This window comes from Chenopodium album, chromosome 18 (assembly GCF_948465745.1).
Source record: "Chenopodium album chromosome 18, dcCheAlbu1.1, whole genome shotgun sequence".
Lineage (NCBI taxonomy): Eukaryota > Viridiplantae > Streptophyta > Magnoliopsida > Caryophyllales > Amaranthaceae > Chenopodium > Chenopodium album.
The window spans coordinates 45,505,684-45,519,047 of NC_137851.1; the positions used below are offsets into that span (position 1 = coordinate 45,505,684).

At 36.3% G+C, this 13,364-nt stretch overlaps 1 protein-coding gene and 1 long non-coding RNA gene across 2 annotated transcripts; one reads left to right on the forward strand and one right to left on the reverse strand.

Moving 5' to 3' along the window:
* Positions 1 to 991: 991 nt before the first annotated feature.
* LOC145590929 (uncharacterized) lies at positions 992 to 2,951 on the reverse strand. Its single transcript, XR_014102210.1, has 2 exons — positions 2,645 to 2,951; positions 992 to 2,264 (listed from the first exon to the last, which is right to left on the reverse strand). It is a non-coding gene; the product is annotated as an uncharacterized LOC145590929 (long non-coding RNA).
* Positions 2,952 to 5,197: 2,246 nt separating this feature from the next.
* Positions 5,198 to 11,831, forward strand: LOC145590930 (putative pectinesterase/pectinesterase inhibitor 51). Its single transcript, XM_081647317.1, has 3 exons — positions 5,198 to 6,162; positions 8,647 to 9,144; positions 10,185 to 11,831. Exons 1-3 carry the CDS (start codon positions 5,586 to 5,588, stop codon positions 10,868 to 10,870), a joined length of 1,761 nt encoding a protein of 586 aa, XP_081503443.1. The 5' UTR covers positions 5,198 to 5,585; the 3' UTR covers positions 10,871 to 11,831.
* Positions 11,832 to 13,364: the final 1,533 nt, after the last annotated feature.

Below are 13,364 nucleotides of genomic sequence, written 5' to 3' on the forward strand. Positions count from 1 at the left end.
TTCTACGTCGCTAGAATCAAAGGGAGGGTCTCTTCGATTGTTGTCTTCCTCAAAACCCGCCAGAATTTGTCTATAAAGGTTCCTTTGCCTATGAAACGAGCGCTCAATCTCAGGATCGAATGGAATGTAACCTGATCTGGAACACCTGGGCATAAACAAGGAACTAAAAGACAAATATGAGAATTGCCTCAAAGAACTAACGTTCTCTGAGACAAGAGGGGATAATCTAGACTACAAAAATAATCAGAAAATAAAAATAAGACCGTCTCCCCGGCAACGGCGCCAAAATTTGACAGGCTCAAGTCGTATTCACCTAATAAAAAATAAAACCTAAATCCACTAACTATGTAGATAGGGAAGAAGGGTCGAACCACAGGGAAACAAGTCAATTTACTCCTAATTAATTAAATGCAATCTAAATTATCAAGTAACAAATTGTTGTAAAAAGGGTAATTAAATACTAAAAGGTAAGAGTAGGAAGGAAATAAAAAGGGTATAAATCAATGAAGGGAAAACCTAGGGCATAGGTTCACTAATAAACAATATTCCAGGGCAAATCATAATAAGCAATCATCAAGCATCAATTAATCAGATTATAAAGGGCTTTCGCTACGTATTATAATCACAAACTTAATTTACCGGTATTAAATCTCATCTCTCGAATCTCAACTTAACCATTTATAAATTAGTCCGCCTATTGAAACTAAGCCTAAACATCAATTCTCATATGTCGAATCTCGAATTAATATTGCTAAACTCATACAATTAAAGCTGGCCAAACCTAATTGCATAGCATTAAATCAATCAATAGGAAATCAATCAAGCATTAATAATCAACAATCACAAATTACCCCTTCATATTATTTATTAGATCCCCAGAAACCCTAGAAATGAAACTACTCAAACATAATTAAATCTAAACTAATCAAAACAATAAAGCAAGACATGATGAAAGGATTAAAGAAAATAACTAAAATTAAAAGAGAAGAAATTGTTACCAAAAGAAATATGGATTAAGGAATGGAGTTAAGAACAAAGTTGAGAGAATTTTAGAGAGAGAAAATATTCTAAGTAGAGAGAAAATCTCAAAGAGAGGGTAATCAAAATTACGTCCAAAAATCGTACTTAAACATCCCTAAAACAAATCCTAATTGAAAACTAACAATCTCGACAATCAGGTCCTCTAAAAAACACGCGCCCGATCGGGCCCGCCTTTTTTTCTTTCGCCCTTCCTGACGCGCTGCGCCCGATCGAGCTTACGCTCACCCGATCGGGCGCGCCTTCTTGGTGCTGCTTCTTTGTGCGCGCCCGCCCGATCGGGCGCAAGGTTGCCCGATCGGGCCCGGCTTCTTCTTCGAGGCTTGGACTTCGATTGGGCTCGATTCTTCGGCCCAATCCGGATTTCCTCTTCGGGTCTTGAATACTCGATCCATATGCCCCGGTATCACATACCGAGCCCTTAATCACCGGCTCTAACCGGTCCTGGGCTTCAAAGACGGTCGTGTCCTCCTAATGCTCGTAGTTGCTTCGTGAAAAAACCCGGAAAACGCTCCAAATGTGCAATTTCCTACAAAACTCAAGCAAAACTACAAAAACACTAGAAAACACAAATTAGTAATAAAAGTGGCTCTAAAGAGCCAAAAACACCACTAATTATGACCACGGGACGGGGGTAAAACACTATATAAATTGGACATATCAATAATGAATTGATGTTACAGTTTTCCTCCTATATATATCTTGAGTTTTCCATGGTAAAATCTCTCATTGTTTTCCTTCCACTAGTAGAAAAAACTAAATGGCAAGCGGTAGAGAATAGAGAATCCAAATTAAACCTCACACCCAACTGAAATATTGTCGCCAACTTCATATAGCTGAACATCATCATACATATAAACAGCATCTGAAATTAACTTTCCTGAAACTACACTAGAAGAAAGCACACTTCCACATTTAATGTATTGCTCAATTTTCGCCAACTCAATTATACCACCAACATCATAAATAAGCATATTATCAATTCAAACTCAATTCAACATTTAAAGTCACATAATTTACTTATTACAATTTTACAAACCATATAAGCTATTAATCGATTCCACATCTAGGTTTGAACAAAAGAAAAAGAGAGAATACCTCTTCTTTTTAGTTAGCCTCGCCAACCAGGTACATAACCCAAGAGAAAGCATCGAAAGTGGTGAGGAAGATGGCCATGGCGCTAGTACCTTTGGTGGGGATACGACAAGCGTAACAAACAAATCGACCTCAAAACAAAAACAAGTCTAAAATTAACCTCAAAACAAAACAAATTAAAATCGATAGATCTACACCACAAATAGCCAAAACCCAAGTGAAATCTCAAGTGAACATTTGAACCAACATTCAATATTATTCAAATCTAAAAATAATAATAATAATAATAATAATAATAATAATAATAATAATAATAATAATAATAATAATAATAATAACTCAGCAGCACAAATCTGAATCGCAAACCACGCAACAACCCAAAAAAATCATATCAAAATCAATTAACAAAACTTTAGCAAATTCGAAACCTCAAAATCAATTCCAAAAACTTTCAAAAAACAAGATCTAAGCGGTGAACCAAAAATCACAAAAAAGAGAGAAAACGAAATACCTCAGCAACGAGATACTCTAGAACTCCAGCATCGACACGCTGAAATTGAAGCTTTCAACGACCTCGAAACTGATATCTATCAGATGGGAGAAATTGAGGGGTGTTGATGTGGGTATTTGCTCAGTGGTGGGTTGGTGTTGCTCGGTGGTAAGAGGAGAAAGAACAAAGAGAGGGAAGGAGATATAAAGAGGACGTGAGATAGAGAGAGGAGAGAGAAGGAGATGGAGCGTGAGAAATGAAGGGCATGAGAAATGGAGCTGAGACGAGAGAGAAGAAGAAAAAAAAGACGCGTGAGAAGTAAAGAAGGTGTATGTACCGCGCTTTTAGGTTTTTTTTTGCAAATGGCAAGCGGTTCGATGTCCAAACCGCTTGCCATTTATAATTTTGCAAGCAGTTCATCCAAAACCGTTTGTCATTTACTTGTTTAAGATTTATTTTTATTTTTTTGTGTTTTTAGAAGCGGAATTCAATAACTGCTTGCCATTTGGGGCTGCCTATTTAGTTTTTTCTACTAGTGTTCAAACTCGAATGCTTGGCTAAATGTTCCTCATTATTGTTAATGGTGGGTAATCACAAATTAGTTAGCACTTGTTTTTCCCTTTCAAATACTTTCACCATATGTTACATATACTCTAAAAATATTATTAGGTTTTTTTTTATTTATTTTTTTTTATAAAAGAGGGGTTAGGCACTAAGATTTTTTTTTTTTAGTAGTTGCAACACTTCTCATCTAACATTTGTCAATGTATAATTTTAATCATTTAAATTGTAATTGTAAATGTGTAATATTAAAAAAATTAAGAGCGTCTCCAATGGTAAGCTACAAGGGCTTGTTGCTTACCTTGATACATCAAAATTTTGAGCTAGTATATTATTAAGCTACAAGGTGCTCTAATGGTGAGCAATAGAATGTTGTAGCTTGAAAAAATAAGTAAATAAATTAAATAATTTTAATTATACACATGTCATAATATAAGTGGATGAAGTGTTCTTTGAAAAATCAAGCAACATAGCTTGTTTGAGCAATGTTGCTTGATGTAGCTACATCAATATTGTCACTCCAATGGTAAGCTACATGCTTACAATTTAATTTAATTTGCAAGCAGGTCCTTTTTGTAAACCATTGGAGATGCTCTTATGCAAGTCATAAATTGATAGGAGTAGGCAAAAAATCTAATTCATATAACCTAGTCCATGATTTGGTTGATCTGATCCGAAATTCAGAATATCCAGTATGTTTTTTTTTTTTTGGGAAATTTTGGATCACCTTTGGATCAATTCAGATTAAAGTTTTTCAAAATTCTGATTTTAATTTTATTAATTAAAATATTGGACAACCACCTATTTAAAAAATTTCAAATATCCAAAATATCCTTTAATACCAAATGCCCGATACGTTTTTTAAAGGTCGAATATGATAGGATTTTCGGTTTGAATTTGGATGGAATTTTATTCAATTTTTCGGATTGGAACACATTGGATAACCGGTTTGGCCACCCCTATAAATTGAAACGGATATAACAAGGCCCAACTTGACTATTTATTCCTTAATTATGAAATATGAAATTGAGTGAAAGTGGAGGTGCATTAGTTGTAATTTTAATTCGCTCTCTTGATCTCGTGTTAAAAGGGAGGGCATCGTAGTTGTTCATCCCCTCACTAAGTTAATGTCTTTCGGTGTAGAAAAATAAGTTTGGCTTAATTATTATCTATTAGAAATTTCCTTATATGTACTCTCGAACACTTCTCCTAGATTAATGAACTACTCTCTCTATCCCATAATAATTGACAAATTAAAACTTCACATACATAACGATCAATAACTATATACTAAAAGACACACCAGTAATGACACACGTCATTTTTTAGTGTGTCTTTAATTTTTTTTTTTTTGAATAAAATTCTATTAAAGAAACAAATCTTATTTACAAAAATTCCCTAACCTTATACTCCATACAATACAATCACTTAAAATATAAAAGGTTTGACATATCTTTAACACAAATATTTATATACCAAAAAAAAAAAAAAAAAAAAAAAATAAACTGAACATAATTATGCTCACTTTCTACATTAGTTAATATCTAACATATCTTCCACAATCTTTTATTTTGCTCAAAATTTGTCAACTATAATTTTGGAATTTTTTTGTTTAAAAAACTAATTTATAATGATAGTTTAGTAATGATTATTGAAGATTACGGTGCATAACACGGGAACTAACCTAGTATACTATTATAATTATAATTCAAATGTAGCAGGACGGATTGATTTCATTTTCACTAAAAGAAATGCGAAAATCAAACCACTACAATTATTTTTATAAAATCGGAGTAATAGCCAAATTGGGATGTAAGTTAGCACAAAAGATGATCTAAACCAATATTTTACTAGCGAAAAGATGCTGCAACTCTGCAAGACGGATCTAAGCCTAAATGCAGTTATGTTTATGCTGAGCAAGCGCACCCCGATTACAAATGATGGTCCCCCCTCCCCCATTTATTGAATCTAACAATCAAACGACATACAACAAACAAACACCACCATCACAATAACAAAAACAAAAATTAGTACTCCTATCAGTACTCCCATTCCATCTCCTCCCACTCCCGTGATCGCTTACTTCATTCCCCCCATTCCCATTGTCTCTCATCCCGTGACTCCAACAGTTTTAAAAATATCCAACACTCTGTACTCCACAATCCCCCCTCCCCATACTTCTTCACACTCACTAGTCACTTCCCATTAATCCCCACTCAAATCCACCTTAATTACCACCCACATACATAACCCCCTTAATCAAATCATAATCATAATCATAATCATAATCATATTATATCTAATCTAATCTAATCAACCCATTTTTTTATTTTCCTAATCATATTCCAATCTCACACCCTTCCAAATCTGCCTTATTTCTCTCACTTAGTTTTGTTCATAAATGACAACTCGTTTTACCAGAAATTCTATAAATGCCAACCCATTTCACAATTCTTACCCCCATTTTAAACCCCACCCAAATAACAACACCAACAATAACAATTACAAGAAAATACTCTTTCTCCTCCTTTCAATGGCTTCCTCTCTTTTCTTCCTCCTCTTTCTATCTCTCTCCTCCCTCTCCTCCGCCAACTGCCACCCTCACAACCCCCGTGTTAAATTCTCCGACATTCAACCTTCAATCCGCCAGGCTTGTCGGGCGACCCGGTTTCCTGATGCGTGTCAATCCATGTTAACGGTTCGGGCTTTAAAGGATCCGACCCCGGCTGGGATTATTCAGTTGGCGTTTCAGGTTTCGACCCAGAATCTTAAAACGGGTCAGGCTATGGTCCAGGAGATTCTAGACGCTTCGGGTCATAATCCTAACCGCTCACGTGCCGCCCAAACTTGTCTTGAGGTTTTGGGGAATTCTCAGGCTCGGAGCTCTGCTGCGGAGGATGCTTTGGCACGTGGGAAGCTTAGGGACGCACGTGCATGGGGTAGCGCTGCGCTTTCTTATCAATATGACTGTTGGTCAGGTAATTCAATTACGTCTCATTATACATTTAATTCTTGCTGTGTATCAATTTTGTCAAATTTATTTATTACTCGTATCAAATGACAAACTTATAAATAAATGGTCAAAGGTTTGCATAGTTAATATCATTAACAGTTTGTTTATCAATAAACTTGTATTTTCTCAAATTTTTCTATAGATTTTACCATTTGTAATAAAAAATTGGGATGGTTGAAATATAAATTGAGAGAAATGTAACATTGCCTCTATTTTTGCTAAATATTTAAATATCAAAAAAGGGAATGCTATCAAGCCTTAGGAAAATGTAGGAGTGATGAAACCTTTGCAGCGTATAAGGAGGCTAAGAGTAAGGCAAAGGCAGCTGTTCGTCAAGCGAAAGAAAAGGCATATCAGGAGGTTTATGAAAAACTTGATTCCAAGGAGGGAGAAAGGATCATTTATAAGATGGCAAAGAGAAGACAAGAGGCAAGGAAGGATATTGGCATGGTGAAGTGTGTCAAAGATAAGAACCAAATGGTCCTAGTGCAAGAGGAGGACATCAAGGACAAGTGGAAGGGGTACTTCGATGAATTATTTAATGGAAGTAATGGAGTTGTGATAGGAGATACCTCTGTGAGTGATGAAGAAATCAACATGGAGTATGTGCGAAGGATTAGGAGAGTAGAGGTGGAGATTGCACTGAGGAAGTTGAAACCTAAGAAGGCGGTTGGCCCTGATGGGGTACCGATAGAGGTGTGGAGGTGTTTGGGTAAGATTGGTATTGATTGGTTAACAAACCTTTTCAACAAGATATGGACGGCTACAAGGATCCCACAAGATTGGAGGAAGAGCACCTTGGTCCCGGTTTATAAAAACAAAGGAGACGCTCAAGATTGTTCTAACTACCGAGGAATTAAGCTTATGAGCCACACTATGAAGCTGTGGGAAAGGGTGATTGAACAAAGGTTGAGGGCATACACAAGCATTTCAGATAACCAATTTGGTTTTATGTCTGGGAGATCTACTATGGAGGCAATCCATTTGATAAGACAAATGATGGAGTTTTATAGGGTAAAGAAGAAAGATCTTCATATGGTCTTTATTGATTTAGAGAAGGCATATGACAAGGTGCCAAGAGAGATACTTTGGTGGGCAATGTTGAAGAAAGGTATCCCACGAAGGTATGTAGACCTAGTTAAGGATATGTATCGGGATGTGTCAACAAATGTGAGGACATGCGGAGGGTTGACAAAAGATTTCCCTATTACAATCGGATTGCATCAAGGGTCTGCATTAAGCCCTTTTCTTTTTGCAACGGTTCTAGATGAATTAACTAGACCATTTCAAGATGAGGTTCCATGGTGTATGTTGTTCGCGGATGATATCGTTTTGGTGGATGAGACTAAGGACGGGGTTAATGTTAAGTTGGAGCAATGGAGGCAAAGGTTGGAATCTAGAGGGTTTAAGCTAAGTCGGAGTAAGACTGAATATTTGGTATGTCGTTTTGGCAATCAGAGGGGGACAAGCAATGAAGTGGTGAGTTTGGATGGAAAGGATTTGACCATGAGTGAATGTTTTAAGTATCTTGGGTCGATCATCCAGAAGAATGGTGACATTGATCAAGACGTAACCCACAGAATTAAGTCAGGGTGGCTTAAATGGAGAGCGGCCACGGGAGTGTTATGCGACCGCAGCATTCCCCTACAGTTGAAGGGAAAATTCTACAGGACTGCCATAAGACCAGTGTTGCTCTATGGTACAGAATGTTGGGCTTCTAAGAAAGAGCATATTAAAAAGATGGAGGTTACGGAAATGCGCATGTTAAGGTGGATGTGTGGAAACACTTTAAGAGATAGAATCAGAAATGAGGTTATTCGCAAGAAAGTAGGTGTGGCAGACATTGCAGATAAATTAAGGGAAAATCGTCTGCGTTGGTTTGGACATGTAAGACGGAGACCCGTGGGTGCACCGGTGCGAAGAGTGGAAGAGTGGGATCATGGAGGGATTAAACGAGGAAGAGGGAGACCAAAAATGACTTGGTTGGAAGGAGTGAGGAAGGATATGAAGTGCATGGATTTACGTGAGGATGAAGTTTTGGATCGTAAGGGATGGAGGAGAAAGATTTATGTTGATGACTACACGGAATAATCATATTTGGTTCATGTTAGCCGACCCCACTTTTGGGATTAAGGCTTTGATTGATTGATTGATTGATTTAAATATCAACGAGGTGGTCAAATGGAATAACATGGATAGTACAAATTTCTAAATGTCGCAACTAATGAACAAAGTATTTATAGTTACATAGTATTATTTAGTATAAATAATTAAAGATATGAATGATCAAAGTTGCGAGAAATGTTTAAGTAGTATGTAATAGTATTGTGGATGATACTATTGGATGGTTGAGTGTTTGTAATAGTTAGCGGCTTTTAACAATGTTGTTTAATGCGTAAGATATTATAGTTGATGTTGATATAAGGTTGTAACAAATGATGCTTTACAGGTCTGAAGTACGTCAATGATTCAGCCGCAGTGAACGGGACAATGTCGTTTTTCGACACCATCTTGATCACATCAACCAGCAACGCGCTCAGCATGCTGCGTGCACTGGACGCGCTAGGGCCTGACCCGGCCTCATGGACCCCACCTCGTACCGAGAGGGATGGGTTCTGGGAGCCTGTTGTGTCGGGGTCGGAGTCGGGAACTCTGAAGTTCGGGTCGTTGTCGAGTTCTTTTAAGGAGGCGGATGCGACGGTGTGTGCTGGAGGAGGGTGTCAGTACGAGAAGTTGCAGGACGCGGTAGATGGGGCGCCGGAGAATGTGGACGGAGGGAAGAAGTATGTGATCAAGATAAAGGAAGGGGTTTATGATGAGATAGTGAGGGTGCCTTTTAATAAAAAGAATTTGGTGTTTTTGGGGGATGGCATGGGTAAAACTGTCATTACTGGTTCTTTAAGCACTGGGATACAGGGGATCACCACCTATAATACTGCTACTGTCGGTGAGTTGATTATTCTAGTATTATTATGGGGCTTAAGTTGATGATTTTCTAATTATGCATGCATTGATGTTGGTGTTGTTAGGTTAAAAGGTGTTCTAGACTTTTTAGAGTTCTTGACTTCTTGTCTTCTCTATTTGTTTGGGTAAGAATTTGCATCTAATTTTAATTACTGTATGTAGAGTAGTTTTGAATATTTTGATGTTGAACTATGTATTGACTCTTCGTTTCACCTAAAATATATGTATTGGATTTATGACACTCGGATATTGGCACAGCATAACACTTGGACATGTGCCCTTGTCTAACACTTTTAGCCACGTCAAAGTAAAGACTTGGTAATTATTTAAATTGGGCTGAATAAACTGAGTATTTATCTGAATTTGGTCTCCTATTTGGAAGTTATGGGCATTCATTGAAAAAACAATCATGGCTATTTAAGTGATATACTAATTTAGCTTTAGGAATCTGGTACGCAATTGTTTGATAAGTTGCACTTGATTAAGTTATACTACCTTAGATTGGGGAGTGGTACCAAATTTTGATGCTGTTAGTGTCACCATCTTGATGTGGAATGTGATAAATAGTCACTGGCCCAAATTCATTGATACTCAGTACTAGTGTGTAGTAGCAAGGAAACTTCACATGTCCTGTCTCCTTAAATATCTAACCTGAGTAATGGGTAGCTGGGCTGAACTAGAGTATATGGCTAGGCAAATAATGTTAATGATCATTGTTGAAGCATTCATATATACTCATTTACAACATTGTAGGCCCATGCATGGATTGTTTGTTTGCAAATGCTTATTTCTGAAGCATCAATGATCTTGAATTAGTGGTTTGTCTTGTATATGTCTGATGATGATTACAGAATACAGATCCTTGGTACATATTGAAAATCTGGCTTTATCGTGTTTTCCTATTCATTTATGTAATTATGTGTACTCATTATGCTTTTGTGTATGTGAAGCTGCAAGAGTAATATGTTGAATTTTTGCATCCTTTTTCAAATGGGAGCATGAACTGATGTGTTCTTACTGCAGGTGTCCTTGGTGATGGATTCATGGCCAGTGGTCTTACTATTCAAAATACGGCAGGACCAGATGCTCATCAAGCTGTAGCCTTCCGTTCAGACAGTGACTTCTCTTTCGTTGAAAACTGTGAATTCCTTGGTAACCAGGACACCATATATGTCCATGCCCTCCGACAGCTCTTCAAATCATGCCGGATTGAAGGAAATGTCGACTTTATCTTTGGCAATGCAGCTGCCATCTTCCAGGACTGTACCATTCTAGTCCGTCCTCGCCAACTTAAACCTGCGAGTGGCGAGACCAATGCTATATCTGCCCATGGAAGAACAGACCCAGCGCAAACCACAGGGTTTGCCTTTCTGGGTTGCCACATTAACGGAACAGAGGAGTACATGAAACTTTACCACAGTAAGCCTAGCAAGCACAAGAATTACTTAGGGAGGCCATGGAAGATGTATTCTCGGACAGTTTACATCAACAGCAACATGGAAGCTCTCATCACCCCTGCTGGCTGGCTTCCATGGTCTGGAGATTTTGCATTGTCTACTCTCTACTACGGGGAGGTTGGAAATACCGGTCCTGGTGCTGATTTGTCTAACAGAGTTCCTTGGAGTAGACAAATTCCTGCCGAACACATCTCCACCTTTTCTGTACAGAATTTTCTACAAGGTGATGAGTGGATCACAACAGCTTCTTGATTTGGGGAGCTTTCAAATTGTTATTATTGGAATATAGTAGTTGTAGAAAAGAGAATGTAATTTAATCTTACCCTCATTGTTTGAAGGATGAAAATATCACAGATTTTGGTGAGACTAGTCCTTTAGCTTGCGGCATTACTCTAGAGTCTATGTATCTCTGCCTGTGAACATATATTTTACAATGGGAAAAGAAACAAGAAAAAAATTTATCCCACCTCAGTCAGTTGTAGAACATCTCAAATAGATGGAAGAAATATTAAAGATCTGATATGCTTGGTGGTTTTGGGCAATTCTAGAACTGCACTGCATACGGATTTTCCCAGGTGCAGAACTTCTATATTTATCGTATGGTAAAGGAACTGGTGAAGGTATGGTAACTGTTCTTTCTAGTTACTTCGTATATGATTTTTTTCTTTTTTTTTTCTTTTTCGATTTGTTGTTTTGGTTTTTGATAAGTGAGATATATCCAGGATACTAGTAGGAATACAAAGTGAAATTAGTGAAATGCAGGTTTTGCTTCATTACGAGTCCTATGACTTTTTGGTAGTGTTTTGATGTAAAGATGAGCTTTGTTTTTTTGGTATTAATTAAACCATACTGCCTACTCAACGAATTGTTTTCATGTCCTTACTTCACCTTGCACTGCTATCTAAAGTTAAGTTGCAAAGATTTAAGTCGGCTAGATAAAAGTTTACGTGCCTGAAACATGCCCTCATTTATACAAATTACTGAATTAGAATTATATGTTGGTCAAGTAGAGACTAGAGAGAGTAATGGTTACTGATGTGCTATTTATTTGTGAGTAATTCACTAGTGGTTTTTTTTTTTTTTTCCTTTTTTTTAGTCATTTAGGTCAGTTTCGACCTTAAGCTATATGATTGTAGAACTGAAGCTGTCAAAGTTTGTAATACACAATTATGTAATACTACATCAGACTAGGTGCTGACTATGAGTCTGCCTCTTTCATACATAATGAGGCAAGGTTGTATGACTTGTATAGTCATAATAGCTTCATATAGAGAGATTCAAGATCTCTCGCAAATAAAAATGGTAGCAGGCAATTTGTTGCATTTTGATTTTTAAACATGGTGAAGAAAGAGAGTATCATGATTTGGGTGAATTCGATTGTTCAATCTGTTAGCACTGCTACTTCTTTCTGGTTGAGCTTTATAGCTCGCTGATCTTCTTAGCTCACAGTGGTGACTAAGGAATGGAAATGTACTCCGTATAATTTGAAGAAGAAACAAAGGAAAAGACAATAGAACAGCCTAAGTGACCAAAAGATTTTAAGACCTTAGAGGAGAGGGGAGGGGATCAGAGGGGAGGAGAGAGCGTAACAGCCCATGTAATGTAGCAACAATTACTTCAAAGAAGAGAGAATCTTCTGAATTATACCCCGAGACGTTGGACTTTTTTCACTATTAATGTATTAGATTTGACCATACTAACATAATAAAAACATATTTTAGATAGGTATTAATATAAAGTTTTATAATATATTTTTGAAATAGTTTTTAAAATAATTTTAAGATAAATTTCATAATAGGGATTGATATAAAGTTTTATAATATAATTTATTTAAATTATGTATATAAAAATAAAGGCAAACTAGTGAATTAGCATATGTACAAAGTTGACTGTGTTAGTTATTTAAGAATAGATAGAGTGGCTTGTTTGGTTAGAATTTCATGGGAATTTTGCAAATGGAATAGTTGTTTGATTGACAACAAAAAAGTAATAGAAGTAATAGAGAAAATAAAAAATAATGAAAATTTCAACTTCACAAAAAAACATGGGAAGTAAATTACTATCTTATCCCCCTTACAATATGGTTAAAAAAAGATAGGGAAAGGAAAAGAAGGGGGGAGAAGAATGGTGAGTTTTCTTTCCAAAATTCCTTTCTTTCCTCATTTGTTATTCAAATAAAAGATACCTCATCTTTCCCTTTCCCTTTCCCTCCATTTCCTTCAATCCAAACACACCATTAATCAATTAAAATCCATAAACAATAATTTCTAAGAAATCTAACACTACTTTACATCCTATATATAACGTGAAAGGGTCTGTTGGGTGATAAATTTCACTATCCCCAAATTACCCCTCTTAAGTTGCAAAATTACTTTTTTTTTTACAATTATAGTTAAAATTTAAGAATTATTTTTTTTTAAAAAAAATCCTATCATAACTACTCTATAATAACCGCTCCCTTTCTTCCACTTAAATTTACATATTCAATAGTTCTCACTCCCCATAAAAAATAAAACCACTCTTGAATCGATTATTTTTTTCATCTAATTCCTTATATTGTACACGCATAGCGTGTATCTCTTAACTTGTAGGTATAAAGTTGATAATAACTTTCAATACAAATTTATAAAATCATAAATGTTTAGGAAACTACTAAGAAATATTTATAAAAAAAAAAATAAATAAATAAATAAAGACTTGGGAGTATTTCTTTGATCTATCGCGATCTTCATTTTCTCCTTCGTGA